The sequence below is a fragment of the Oreochromis niloticus genome, linkage group LG20 (genome assembly GCF_001858045.2).
Source record: "Oreochromis niloticus isolate F11D_XX linkage group LG20, O_niloticus_UMD_NMBU, whole genome shotgun sequence".
NCBI classification, from domain to species: domain Eukaryota; kingdom Metazoa; phylum Chordata; class Actinopteri; order Cichliformes; family Cichlidae; genus Oreochromis; species Oreochromis niloticus.
In genome coordinates, this window is record NC_031984.2 from 30,011,506 (window position 1) to 30,025,169 (window position 13,664).

The following is a 13,664-nucleotide window of genomic DNA, read 5'->3' on the forward strand; positions in this document are numbered from 1 at the left end:
ATTCATTAATGAAACAATAGGTTCATTAAGGTATAGAGCAGTCATTCATATGAGGCTTGGCAGACTTGACTTGTGGTTTATGCCAGATTGGACTACATGCAGTTTTATGTAAACCTGGCTGCCTTGAGCAGTAGGGAAAGCGCAGCCAAAACATTGCATAGCAATGTTTAGCATGAGTGACTGATAAGAACCTCAGCCTTGCAGAAACACTGATACAGTTTCCAACTAGGTATTCGTGCTATTACATCTGATTCATATCTAGCTATAGAGCAGATTTGTGTTCTCTCTGAGCTGCTTCTTTTACTTTGTGAATTGTGAATAAAGGTTTATTGTTGCAGCTTATTATGTCAAACTTTTCCGTTTTTTTATTCATTGTACCAACTACCATGAATTCTAAAATTGTGTACACTGTGTGGCATATTTTTTTGTGTTTGCCTTTCAAACACAAAATCTCACGGACAGACTCCTTCAGCACAGCTCTCATCTGGTGTTTCCATTACAAAGAGGAGCGCGCATGCTTTGATGGGGAAAGGCACTCTCTCGCTCCCTCTCTAAAACCCTAATTGTACCTGCTTCCAAGCCTATTTCTGGGACATCAAAGGATCAACTAGCCTAAGTGCTCATGCCACAGTGTAAGGGTGCATATTGAAGCCTGTATTTAGAAACTCCCATCATTACCATGCTGATGTAAGGAGGGTTATTTTCTCATATGCGCTCCATACCAGAGCGTGTATGACGTGTAAACATGAGGCAATGGCGCCATCACATGGACAGCGGCAGTACTGACCACTAGTGGATGATAATTTGTTTGAATAAAAGATGAAACCGCAGGAGACGGAGCACAACAAGTCTGGGGGAATTCATGCATAGCGCTAAATAGAAATTGATTTTGGGTAGCAAATAAGGGACAGTTATGGAAGCAGCCTCCCTGCTTTGAAAGTGAAAGCCTTCTTGTTATTTAAAAGTCTAAAGAGAACAGGGTATCCCATTCAGTTCCATGTCTAAAGGTTCAGATGTTGACCTCTGACCTCCCAAATTACAATACAAATTTCTCACACGGCTCATATTTTTCGCTTCTCTGTTGAGTGACGAGAGCCAACCCGAGTCATTTCAACTTGTGATTTTCTATGATGGCTTGAAAAACATCCTCCAACAGCATCTGCTGCTGGAGGAAGGCCAGAGTGATATATCTGTTGCTAAGCAACCACTTTGACTCTTATTTTGTTGTGCAGGACCACTAACTAGATTTTCAGACAAGGTTGCATCAGTTCGGTTTGATTCCTCTGCAATGTTGGAAACATGCAGAAATCAAAGGAGAGAGTGTGTATTATTGATGTGTCTGTGCTAGCTCTATGTGAAAAGACACATTTTGATATGAAGTTACAGATGAGAATGCAAATGTGGGAATGGAAAGTGGCTGAAAGTCAGTGTCTATAATGATGCTTAGTACAGTTTGTTCTCGTGCATCATTTCAAAAAAATCCACCAGATTTGCACACTGTGAGGCGAGCCCTCACGGTCAGCAGTCAGAACTGCAGCAGTAACAAGGAGGAAAAGCCCGTGGAGGGAATTAACATAATTGAAAAGGCCCATCTGAAGCAGTCCTCCTAAATAGCATGCTCCTTTTTTTCTCGTATCAAATCTGGAAAGATACACATCATTTAAAATTCAGTGACACGTCCTGTGCATTATCTGCAATGAGCATGTCAATAAGGCTCCATACATTATTTAAATGTCTTATCAGTAAATGGTTTTTTACACAGCTCTGCAGAAGTAGACCCAGAAACATCGGCTATTTTGGTCTTTGAGAACAACAGAGTGACGGTCCCAGCGTGGTATTATGCTGGTGCAAATCTGTATGTACAGTGAAGCTCTCCCTTGCAACTTGGGGAATAATATGTGGAATAATCAGTAATGCAATAGTGCTGTAGTTGGTTTTGTAGCTTACCTTTTCACACTGATGGTGCAGATGTCCTAATATACAGAGACTTTAATGTAGTAGAGTGAAATTAAGTGCTGTGCCCTTGGCTGGTTCGAAGACTGCATGCAAAAAAACAAAAACAAAAAAGACTGCATTTCTATGGTGTCTCCATTCCTGTTCACCTTGTGAACCTCAGACTTTCAGTATACACCACCTACAAAAACACTGTGATGAGTATTCTGAATGGCTCAGTGTATCAGTGATGGGAGAGAAGAGGTGTACAGAGGACTAGCTGTTGACTAGCAGGTTTGTGGAGAGACATCTGCTTCTGAATGTGGATAAGAAGCAAAAGGACTGTTCACGGTGCGTGATTTACAAATCAGTGGGTATACTACAAGAATTTTTATGTTCTGTAAAATATGGAGAAATAAAAATAGGTTTACGTGAAGTCTGGTGCCTCACAACCTCGGGTTTAGAAGCTAAATCCATTTTATGGTACTTTAGGGACTAAACCTTAAAACAACTACATTCATCGTTCTGTTTCTTGTTACCACCAGACCAGAATTCTATTTCTTGTCAGTTAAATTAATACAGCTTTGGCATGTGACAGAGTCTGCATAAAACTGCAAAATATATAAGCCTGTAAATGTGTTGTGTCTCCTTTTGATGTGTCAACATCAAGCAGTTTTTTGGGGTTTGGGTTTTTGGGTTTTTTTTGCTACTCTGAATTTCTCGTGTCTTCTTTATTCCCAGAGGCTCTTAGATGAGACGTGTGGAGGAGAAATGACAGTCGTTGCCACTGTGATGTAATGCAGCAGGTGACTGGATGAAGAAGGCATCAGTTTGTGTGAGCAATGAAACCCTGTTCAAGCAACTACTGTATAGTGTGGACGGCAGTGACAACACCTGGCTTTATCGACAAAAGAGGCTTTATTTAAAGTGCTCCTATACACATCATATGCTACAGTAGGCTCCAAAAAGCTACCAACCAGTGTTCTGCAAGTGACCTTGAGCTCTAGTAGAATCAGAAGAAAACTGAAAAATACAGGTTGTATAAAAAATCAGTGAATACTGAACTGCCAGAACCACCAACCTTACGAATTCTTCCTTACAACAAATTCTTTTTTCATCCTCTCCACTGAATGTCTTTGATAACTGTATTTATTCATCTGTCAGAAAAATGTCATGTGCCAGAACTGAAAGCCCACAATTACATTCAGTCTTATTTTGGGTACAGCAACCTTTGATCCAGGTTGCTGTACCCTTAACGATAAAGCAATACGCCTTAGTCCTTTCTGAAGGCTCTCTAATGATAAAGATTATAATTGCAGCACTGTGTGAAAGTCTTGAGCCACGCCTTATTTCTTTGTATTTTGCTTCCAAGGAGACAGACTTTCTTGTCATTTTTAAAGTGGTCTTGAGCAATAGTTCTCCAGCTTTTTGAAGAACTTTCAATACTTTTCTTTAGACATGGGTTGTTTTTTCACTCATTTTCAGTTCAGTCCTTGTACCTGACCATTTTCAGAGGAATACTTTTTTGCTGGTTAAGAGACTTAAGACTGTGACTTAAGGCACCTCACTCAAGATATGAACAAGTGTTGTGTCTAAACATAACAGACAACTTAGGAAACAACCAATGTAAAACTGTGTTTGTAGGCATTTTGTTACAAGCAACATGTGGCAAAACACATATTTGTTCTCATTTCCTTTAGTTGAATCTATGAAAAATATTCAAAAAAATGTTCGACAGACAGAAATGAGCATTTTTGCACCAACAACCCAAAAAGCTATAAGCTGAAACTTTTTAGGGAGGCCGAAAAAAAAAACCCCTGCTATGGTTTCAAGTTGCCTTTCAGCCTGTAGTGTCGGGAATCTTCTCAGAATTGATGGAAATAAAAATGTAGATTTTGATCCTTTGTCCAATACTATGTGAAAAGTGTCTGATTAGCAACAGCTTAGCTTATTTTTCAGCATGACAATGATCCTAAACAAACTGTCAGTGCAGTAGAAGCATACCTGGATAGAAAAAAAACAACTGAACATTATTGAAGCAGTGTGAGATCTTCTTGACAGAGAACAGAAAATAGATCCGATTCCAGCATCGAGAACTATTTCTGAAGACTATAAGAACAAGAAAGTTTGCCTTAGAGGGTTAAGGCTATACTGAAAGTGTTCCTACCAAACACTGACTTTCAAGCTGGTAGAAACCCTGTTTTTTCTTGTATTCTACAATTACATATATGTTTTTGTGTCTTATTAAATCACTGCACATTTTTCCCATTTTCATATCAAAATAGGGTTGACTGAAAGAAAGAGGGTTGACTCGAGACTTTTGCACATACAGTGAAAGTTTCACTGTGTAAGATATTGCAGGCATTACAGTTAGGTTTTCTGTTGTCGCAGACAACAAACATCCATCTGGCCTCAAATATGAATGCAAGAAGTTTTGCTGTACAGGGTCTGCAGATAAGTTGGTACTACAAACTAATCGGATTTAGTGTAATTCAAGTCGGCAATGAAGTCAGGCTTGGCAGAAATCTCAATACTGGCCACAATGTTTAGGTCCCTGTATTTGCTCTGCATCTACAAGCCACTTTGCAACCCCACCTTTTCCTTTGTTACTGCTTTTTTCTGTCTTGCTGCTGCTGTTCTAAGTGTTTTCAATGTGTGTCACTGGAAGTGTCTGACGGTGTAAAAAGACAGCCAATCTGCCAAATGTAATTTGCTGCAGTTAATATTAACTGTCAGTGCAGTAGAAGCATAGCAATATTAGCCACCATAAGATAATCTCAAGTTTAGCAAGGCTGTGTTTTATCACTTATGAACAGAAAGGGGAAGGTTTTCATGTTTCATTGCTAAGAAGTATAAAAGACATACATACGGACAAATTAGGTTTACACAAATCTGAAAGCGCTTCTACATAATTAGTACTTACTTTAAATACATTTTGATTATCCAACTCATGCACTACTAAACTACTTAAAGAAGATTATTTTACATAATTAAAAAGTCTAAAAACCTTTTTTTTCCACTTTACAACAAACTGATCCAACACAAAGCCTGAAAATCATGTTTATGCTTTTTGATGCCTGTCACTGAGTGAACACTGAGGAACAGTTTTCAGTACCAAAGTTCCCAAAGTCACAGCTGTGGTCTACTACAACAGCTGGGGAACAGTCTGTTGTACCTTTGTGCTTCTTCAGGCATTAAAAACTGTTTATTGTTATACTTGTGGGAAAAGTGAACTAATAGAAAATAATTTGATTATGCATTCCATGACTGTTGGCTTAACAATATAGGGGTTCTCCTATGACATAGCACAGTAATACTTGTAAGAAGATGTAACACTTTGAGATAAGTATTGGGTTTAAGGTATGAACAGTGTGTCAAACATACGGCCCAGGGGCCAGATTTGGCCTGGACAGCTTTGGAACAAGTGAAGGAGAGGTATACATTTTGGACCATTAACTGTATTTTTTCACTGACAAAGACCTGCACCATGGCCACTCATACAAATGTAATTAAGTAACGGATATATGACAGAATATCTCCTGGGGATTTTTTTAAACTACAGATTTTAGTTTTATACCAATAGTACAGTAATTTTCTATGGATTGACAAAATCTTTCTTTCTTTTTTTTTAATTACAGGACACTCAATGAGAAATGAATTACTGAACTTTCGCTTTAATTTTAGGTTGTGTCTGCTCTGTCCTGACGGTCACTTCTCACCGCCATGAGCTGCTTAATTTAGCTGAAAACATCGGAAGAGCCGTTTTGTCGGCCATCCAAAGGTTCGGCAGTAGAGCACCCTCAGCAGCTGCAGTCTCCACTTCACAATCGCCGCAGCATGTGTGCAGCTAAATCGCTGGACATGCTGATAGGCGAGCAGTGACTGTCAGGCACACTTTAGCGCCGCAGGTTTTCGTAAAGCTTTTATTTTTGATATTTCCATTGACCCGTAGTGAAGTGAAGCAGCTCATGGCGGTGAGTATGGGCTCAAAATGTGGTCATAAATATCCTGATTTACAAGTACAAAATATTTATGACCACATTTTGAGCCCATAGGGTGAGAAGTGACCGTCAGGACAGAGCAGACACAACCTGACCGCTGCCGGCACATTTTAGCGCCCCATAACAGTGCTGCATATTTAATATTAATTTAACTATCCTGTGTTATATATATTGTGGTGTCTACACTATCTTTGGTTAGAAACGGGGCCATGTACTTCATGGATGATGGCCTCACTACTGCCCCTAGAGACTGAAGAAAATGATGCATGTAGTAAGTGTTAGCACACGTGTTTTGAGTGAACCCATAGTTGTTTTGTTTTTACTAGCTTGGTATCGCCACACCCTGAAGAAGCCACACCTGATATTCTTTTTTAAATGTTTTTTGTTAGAATTATGTTCTCAGATGTTCTCCCACCTTTGGAGAGGTAAGAGCACTCTTTCTGATTTTTTTAGGCCTTTTTAGCCGTTTTGTATTGTGCGGGACAAAACTAGAAATGAGCAAAAACTAAAAGTGCTTTCCGAGCATTATTTTTCCACGAAAAAAAAAAACTTGTCTTGGTCCCAAATAACGGCTTTTCCTTGCACAACATAACTTTTAGTTGTAAAGTCAATTGGTAAACTTGATTTTTTTAATTTATTTATTGTGCACACATTTAACTTTGTTTGCACAAAATGACATTTTGCTTGAAATGCCAAGTCTTAACCTTACCCAAGTAAATTCACTCATGAGCTTCTGTAACATGAATCAAAAGGCTGAATTGCCACCTCAGCATGCAGTCAAGTTCTATAGTCTCGCTAATGACCTACTAATTATATTCAGGTGTGTTGCAACAGGGACACATGGAAATGTTTCAGGACACCGGCCCTCGAGGATTGCAGTTTGAGACCCCTGGTATAGTGTGAAGAAAAGTTACAATGTGGTATATAAATGTAAGTTGTAGTGGATTTTAAAAATCTTCACTGCTGCATACTTGCATTAGCATCATTTTTGTTTTCTGGAGCGTTCAAAAATGTACATTTTGCATCTAATAAAATGTACACAAATCTGTGTAAATATCAAGAACTGCAATTTGAACAGTTCTCCCTTCCTTCCTTGGATGAAGCCAGTTTTGTTTGTTTTGGGGTTTTTTTGTTTTTTTTTTAATTGGTTTTGTCTTAACTAGGGGTAGAAATGTAATGTGTTGATTGTGATTAATTCATGTAAAAAAAAAAAAATAACGAGTTAAAAATAACAAATTTAATGGCACTTTAAATTTGCATTCCAAGCAAAGGGCAACTTTTGTCAGCGCACGATTTCCTGGTATAACGATTACAGTGATTTTACACATCACAGGTAATCGGAAGAAAACCCATTGCTAGGACTGATCGGAGGCAAATGTCGTTTCAAAAGACTACCCGACGGAAGCCTTGATAAAAGCATGGTTTTGTGCAAAAATGAGTTTGCATACCACCGAAGCACTTCAACCTTATGGTACCAACTTTATGCTGCTGAGTGGCTCATTTTGTTTTTTCTATACTAAAACTGCATTCAGAGAGGGGCCCCTGCACCAGTGCATGTATGCTTTTTTGATACTGATCATGATACACACCAATTTAAATGATTAATTGTATAATAAAATTATTAAGCTTTTCCTGATGTATCTTGCCTTTGTACTTTTAGGTAAAACAACAGAAGCAGACCGATACGGACTGATGGTGGGATTACAGCAGAGGGCAGAACAGATGAAGGTGTGCAGGGTGAGAATGGAGAAAACGGCAAAGCAGTGATACAGTTGTAATTTTCATCTTATACCCATCTCATTCTTTCTTCTTATTTTCATCCCAGTCTTCCTCCTTGTCTCCCCATCTTCCTCACGTCTCTGAGACTTCTTCACTCTCTCTCTCTCTCTATAGTGCTCTGTTCCTCCTTGTCTCCACCCTGTCTCACTATCTTATTATCTGTCTTTCGCTCTGTCCCGGGTTCTTTCCCAATTTGTTCCCCATTTACTAGAGTTGTAATAGTTTTGTGTCATATGATTAGTTCTTATTGTTATTTTGTTTTGACTTTTTCTTTTTAATTCAGTTTAGTGTCATTTAGTTTCAGAGTGTTTTAGCTTGTTTCAGTTAAGTTTTCATTGTTTAAAAAGTGTAGTTTTTAGTTTTTATTATTTCAGTGTTTCTTTTAATCTTTTTCTTCCTTCCTCTCTTTATTTCTTTCTTCTTCCTCTTTTGTCCCCAGCTGGCGTTCGGCAGGGGAGGTCGTCCACATGCTTTGTCCTCCAGTGAGCGCGGCGCTGCAGAGGGCCAAACCATTGCAGTCGTCGCTTCTGGATCAGCTGTTCCAGCTCTATTCCTACCTCCCCCTTCCTCTCTACCTTTCTTCTTCAGTCTTCCTGTCTTTTCCGCTTCTTAGATTTCCTCTCTGCCTTCTTTCCTTGTTGTCCTTCCTCTTTACATGTCCTTACTTCCTTTCTGTTTTCATCCCTCCTTGTATTCCTGTTGTACTTCGTTTTCTCAATTTCTTCTTCCCTGATTGCCCACATTTTCCTGTCCTTCTGCTTTTCCTGTCTCCCTGTATCCCTTCCCCTCCCTCCCTCTCTCCTTCTCTTATCCCTTCTTCCACTCTCTCCCTTTCCCTCCCTCTGTCTCTATCTTTTTCCCTCTCTGTAACTTTTCTGTTTTTAATCCCTCTTCCTTTCTTCCTGCCTCTCTTCATGTCTTCTTCCCATCTTTGTCTCTTTATTCTTTCCTGTGTTCTCTCTCTATTTTCCTCGCTCCTGCTCTGTTTTCTTCCCTCTTCTTTTTCTGTCTTCCTCCCTCCCTGTACTCCTGTCACCCTTCCTCTCTTAACATCTTCTTCCCTGTTTTCTTCCTGTTATCTCCTCAGTCTTCCTCAGTCTTTTCTGTCTTCCTCCTTTGCTCTTCTTGCCATCTCTTCAGTTTTCATTTGTTTTCCTCTATTTTTGTTTTTTGTTTTCCCCTCACCTCTGCCTTCCTGGTTTTCTTCCTTCCTCTTCATTTTTTCCTTTTTTTCCTTCCTGTCCCCCTCCCTTCATTGTTGTTCTTTGTCTCTACATGTCCTCCGTCTTTCCATCTTCCTTTCTCCCTGTATTCCTTTCATCCTTTCTCTGTTTCTTCCTCTCTGTTATTGTTGCTGTCTTCCTCCCTCCCTTGTTGTCTTCTTGTCTTCTTCTCTTCGTCTGTTTACCTCTTTCCTTCCTCCTTCCTTTGCTCTTTTACTGTCTCCCCCTCCCATTCTCCATTTCCCTCACTCTCTACCTCTCCCTCCCTTCCTTCATCTCTACCTGTCCTGTCTGTCTTCCTTCCTGTATTCCTGTCATTCTCCATCTCTTAACGTCATCTCCTGATTTTTCTGTTTTCTTCTCAGGCTTCCTCTGTCTTTCTGACCCCCCCCCTCTCCCTGTCTCTCTATCATGTCTTCTTCCCCGTCTTTCCCTTTTGTCTTCCTGCTTTCTGTTCTCTCCATTTTCCTCACTGCCGCTGTTTTCTTTCCTCTTCCTGTTTTTCTGTCTTGCTCCCTCTGTGTATTGCTGTCACCCTTCCTCTCAATGTTCTTCCCTGTTATCTTTTTCAGTCTTTCTCTTTCAGTATTCCTTCTTTTTTCCTCTATTTTTGTTTTTCTTCCCTCATTTTATTCCTACCTCCCCCTCCCTCTCTGTTTCCCTCTTCCTCACCCTCTTCCTGTCTTCCTGTTTCTGTTTTCCTCTCTGCCTTCATTCCTTTTCTTTCTTCTTACGTGTCCTTTCTTTGTTTCCATCCCTCCTTGTATTCCTGTCATCCTCCCTTTTTCTTCTGTCTTCTTCCCTCACTTTTTTCCAGTTTTCTTCCCTGACTGTTTTCTCCATTTTTTTTTTTTTTTTTTTTTCCCCCCCTTCTTCTTTTTCTGTATTCCTCCCTCGTATGGTTGTGCGATATGACCAAACTCTCATAGTGCTTTTTGTATAAATTCAGTGAATCTCAGGCAACTCGACTTGTGTGACGTGTTTTCAGCTGGGCGTCGTGTACCTGGAGTCCAGTCTTTTGACCGATGCATGAAACTATACATTTTCAGAGGTTATTTGTATTGGCTGCCATGTTCTGTGTATTTATTACTTGGCGTGCTGCGGGGAAAAGCCTGTTCTAACGTTTGGGTCTAAGGGTTATTTTGAGCACCTGACAGCTCTTTCTTGCTTCTCATCTGTAAACTCTCTCCATGCCCTTTCAGGTGATTCTTGCGTAGGTGGTTGAAGGGGTTTGTTGTGTTCGAGTCTGTGTGGGGACTGGTTTGCGGCATAATTTGCACAGTACAGTTTTCTGGTCCGTGTCAGACTTTTTCAGAACTAAACCATGTCCATGCTACAGAGGTGGCCCCTCGTTTAGGAATAAGGTCCTCGATTTGTTTTGACTGGTCCTTCTGTTTGGAGCTACCTGGTTCTGCCTCATCTTCACTGGCCATGCTGGTATTCTCTGTGCCTGCATCCACATGGTGACTGTAGGCGCCATTTATAGTTCATGTTTTCATTTGAGGTAATTTGTTTGATGCATATTCTGAAATTTGATGTTTGAGAATAATATATTTTGTCATCATTTCAGTTTATTTTGAAAAGTCTCAATAGGATCTTAAGCTTTATCGTGAAAGGTTTATGTGGAAAATAAACAAGTGGACAGCAGAGCCACACGATGGTTTTTACCGTCTTTGTTGCTAACAAGCCGACGCGTTAAAAACAGTTGCTTCTCCGTCCGCAGTGTGGTTATTTTAAATATAAGAGAAAGAGAACTTATAAATATATAAAAATTATAGCCACTACAGTGACCATCAAAATGATGAAAACATATTACCGTAAACATTTTTTTTCTTTGCAACATCGTATGAAATGATAGATGTTTTCATATCGTCAACGGATATATGGTCATATCGCACAGCCCTACTTCCTCCCTCAGTCTTTTTGTTTTCTTCCCTCTCCATTCCTACCTCCCCCTCTTTGTCTTCCTCTCTTCCTCACTCTTCCTGTCTTCCCGCTTCTGAGTTTTCCTCTCTGCCTTCTGTACTTGTTGTCCCTTGACTTTCCATGTCCTGTCTTTCTTTGTTTTCATCTCCTTGTATTCCTGTCATCCTCCCTTTCTCAATGTTTTCTTCCCTGACTGCCCACATTTTCCTGTCCTCCTTCTATTCCTGTCTCCCTCCCCCTTCCTCTCTCCTTTTCTCATCCCTTCCTCCCTTTCCCTCCCTCTACCTTTTCCCTCTCTGTAACTTTCCCTGTTTTTTTTTTTTATTCCCTCTTCCTACTTTCCTGCCTCTCTTCATGTCTTCTTCCCATCTTTCTCTTTATTCGTCCATCTATTCTCTCCATTTTCCTCACTGCCACTCTGTTTTCTTCCCTCTTCTTTTTCTGTCTTGCTCCCCTCCCTGTATTCCTGTCACCCTTCCTCTCTTAACAGGAAGAAAACAGGGAAGAAGACGTTATCTCCTTAGTCTTTTCTGTCTTCTCATTTGTTCTTCTTGCCGTCTTTTCATGTTTTCCTCTTTATTTTTTCTCCCCTCATCTCCCCTTCCTGTTTTCTTCCTCCCATCTTCATTTACTCATCTTCTTTTCTTTCCTTCCTATCTCACCTCCTTCCTTACTGTCCTTTGTCTCTACCTGTCCTCCATCTTTCCATCTTCCTTTCTCTGTGTATTCCTTTCATCTCTTGTTGTCCTTCATCTCTATTTATCCTTTCATCCTCTCTCTCAATTTCTTCCTCTTTGTTATTCATCCTTCCTGGTATCGTCGCTGTCTTCCTCTCTCCCTTGTTCTCTTGTCTTCTTCACTTGGTCTCTGTTTACCTCTCTTCCCTTGTTGTCCTTCATCTCTGCTTACCCTCTCTCACTCGCTCCCATTATTCCTGTCGTCCTCCTTGCCTCAGTGTTTTCTTCCCTGGCCTACTGCCTCTCTTCCTCCCTCCCTCTTTTCCCATCTTCCTGTCGTGTTTCTCTATTCGTACCTCTTTCGTCTTCCTGTCCTCTGTTTTCCTCCTTCCTTTGCTCTTATACTGTCTCCCCCTCTCACTCTCCATTTCCTTCACTCACTACAGCTCCCTTCCTTCCTTGTTGTCCTTCATCTCTACCTGTCCTGTCTTCCTTCCTTTATTCCTGTCATTCTCCATCTCTTAATGTCATCTCCTGATTTTTGTTTTCTTCTCAGTCTTCCTCTGTCATTCTGTATTTGTCTTCTTCCTCTTCTTTCTCTTGTCTTCATCTGTTCTCTCCATTTTCATCACTCCCGCTCTGTTTTCTTCCCTCTTCCTCTTTTTCTGTCTCCCTCCCTCCCTTTATTTCTGTCACCCTTCCTCTCTTAATTTCTTCTTGTTTCCTTCCTGTTTTCTTTTCAGTCTTCCTCCTTTGCTCTTCTTGCAGTCTTCTCAGTTTTCATCTGTTTTCCTCTCTATTTTTGTTTTTCTTCCCTCATTCTATTCCTCCATCCCCCTTTCTCTCTACCTCTCTTCCTGTCTTTCCGCTTCTTAGTTTTCCTCCCTGCCTTCTTTCCTGGTCCTTTAAATGTCCTGTCTTTCTGTTTCCACCCCTCCTTGAATTCCTGTTATCCTCCCTTTATCAGTGTCTTCTTCCCTGACTGCCCACATTTTCCTGTCCTTCCACTATTCCTGCCTCCCTCCCTCTCTACCTTTTTGCTTCCCTCTTCATATTTTATTCCCTCTTCCTCCCTCTCCATGTCTTCTTCCCATCTTTCTCTTTATTCTGTTCTCTCCATTTTCCTCACTCCTGCTCTGTTTTCTTCCCTCTTCTTTTTCTGTCTTGCTCCCCTCCCTGTATTCCTGTCACCCTTCCTCTCTTAACAGGAAGAAAACAGGGAAGAAGACGTTATCTCCTTAGTCTTTTCTGTCTTCCTCCTTCGCTCTTCTTGCTGTCTTTTCATGCTTTGCTTTTTTTTTTTTTCTCCCCTCATCTCCCACTTCCTGTTTTTCTTCCTCCCAACTTAATTTATTCTTCTTCTTCTTTTCTTTCCCTCCTGTCACTTCCTTCCTTGCTGTCCTTCGTCTCTACCTGTCCTCCATCTTTCTGTCTTCCTTCCTCCCATTATTCCTTTAATCCTCCCTCTCAATTTCTTCCTCTTTTTTTTTTTTTTTTTTTTTTGTTTATCCTCTCTGGTATCGTTGCGGTCTTCCTCCCTCCCTTTTCTTCCTGTCTTCTTTCTCTTCTGTTTACTTCCCTTTCCTTGTTGTCCTTCGTCTCTATTTATCCTTTCTCTCTCGCTCCCATTATTCCTGTCGTCCTCCTTGCCTCAGTTTTCTTCCCTGTCCTACACCCTCGCTTCCTCCCTTCCTCTTTTCCCATCTTCCTGTCGTGTTTCTCTTTTTGTCTCCCTGTCCTCGTTTTTTCCTCCGTGTCTTCCTCCTTCCTTTTGCTCTTTTACTGTCTCCCCCTCTCACTGTCCATTTCCTTCACTCTCTACATCTTTGCTCTTCTTGCTTCTCAGTTTTCATCTGTTTTCCTCTATTTTGGTTTTTCTTTCCTCCCTCTTCCTGGTTTTCTTCCTCCATCTCTTCTCTTTACCTCCCTCCCTCGATTTTAATCCTCCCTCTCTCCAGGTCATCTTACTTCCTGTTTCTCTGTTTTCCTATCTCCCACCCTACATGTTTTCTTCCCTTTTCCTGCTCCCGCCTTGTCTTCTTCCCCGTCTGTTTCCTTCCTTCTTTCTTTTCTTTCTCTTCCTGTCCTCTTCCCTTGTGTCGTCTCTCTCAATATGCTCTTCCCAG

At 40.7% G+C, this 13,664-nt stretch overlaps 1 protein-coding gene across 7 annotated transcripts; it reads left to right on the plus strand.

Moving 5' to 3' along the window:
• The first annotated feature begins 2,690 nt into the window (after positions 1–2,690).
• LOC106098512 (uncharacterized) lies at positions 2,691–9,792 on the plus strand. Of its 7 annotated transcripts, none has more exons than XM_013273768.3 (4): positions 6,028–6,204; positions 6,323–6,358; positions 7,594–7,670; positions 8,152–9,792. In XM_013273768.3, the coding sequence occupies exons 1-4, from the start codon at positions 6,156–6,158 to the stop codon at positions 8,323–8,325; spliced, it is 336 nt and encodes a 111-aa protein (XP_013129222.1). In that variant the 5' UTR covers positions 6,028–6,155; the 3' UTR covers positions 8,326–9,792. The 7 variants fall into 7 exon arrangements, with proteins under 7 accessions (XP_025757716.1, XP_013129222.1, XP_013129214.1 ...); XM_013273760.3 differs by lacking the exon at positions 6,028–6,204 and adding an exon at positions 6,754–6,863 and having other exon boundaries at positions 6,211–6,358; XM_019349275.2 differs by lacking the exon at positions 6,028–6,204 and adding an exon at positions 6,768–6,863 and having other exon boundaries at positions 6,211–6,358.
• The last annotated feature ends 3,872 nt before the right edge of the window (positions 9,793–13,664 follow it).

Coding starts and splice junctions, on each gene's coding strand:
- LOC106098512 (XM_025901931.1), top strand. CDS start 8,180: ATGCTTTGTCCTCCAGTGAGCGCGGCGCTGCAGAGGGCCAAACCATTG.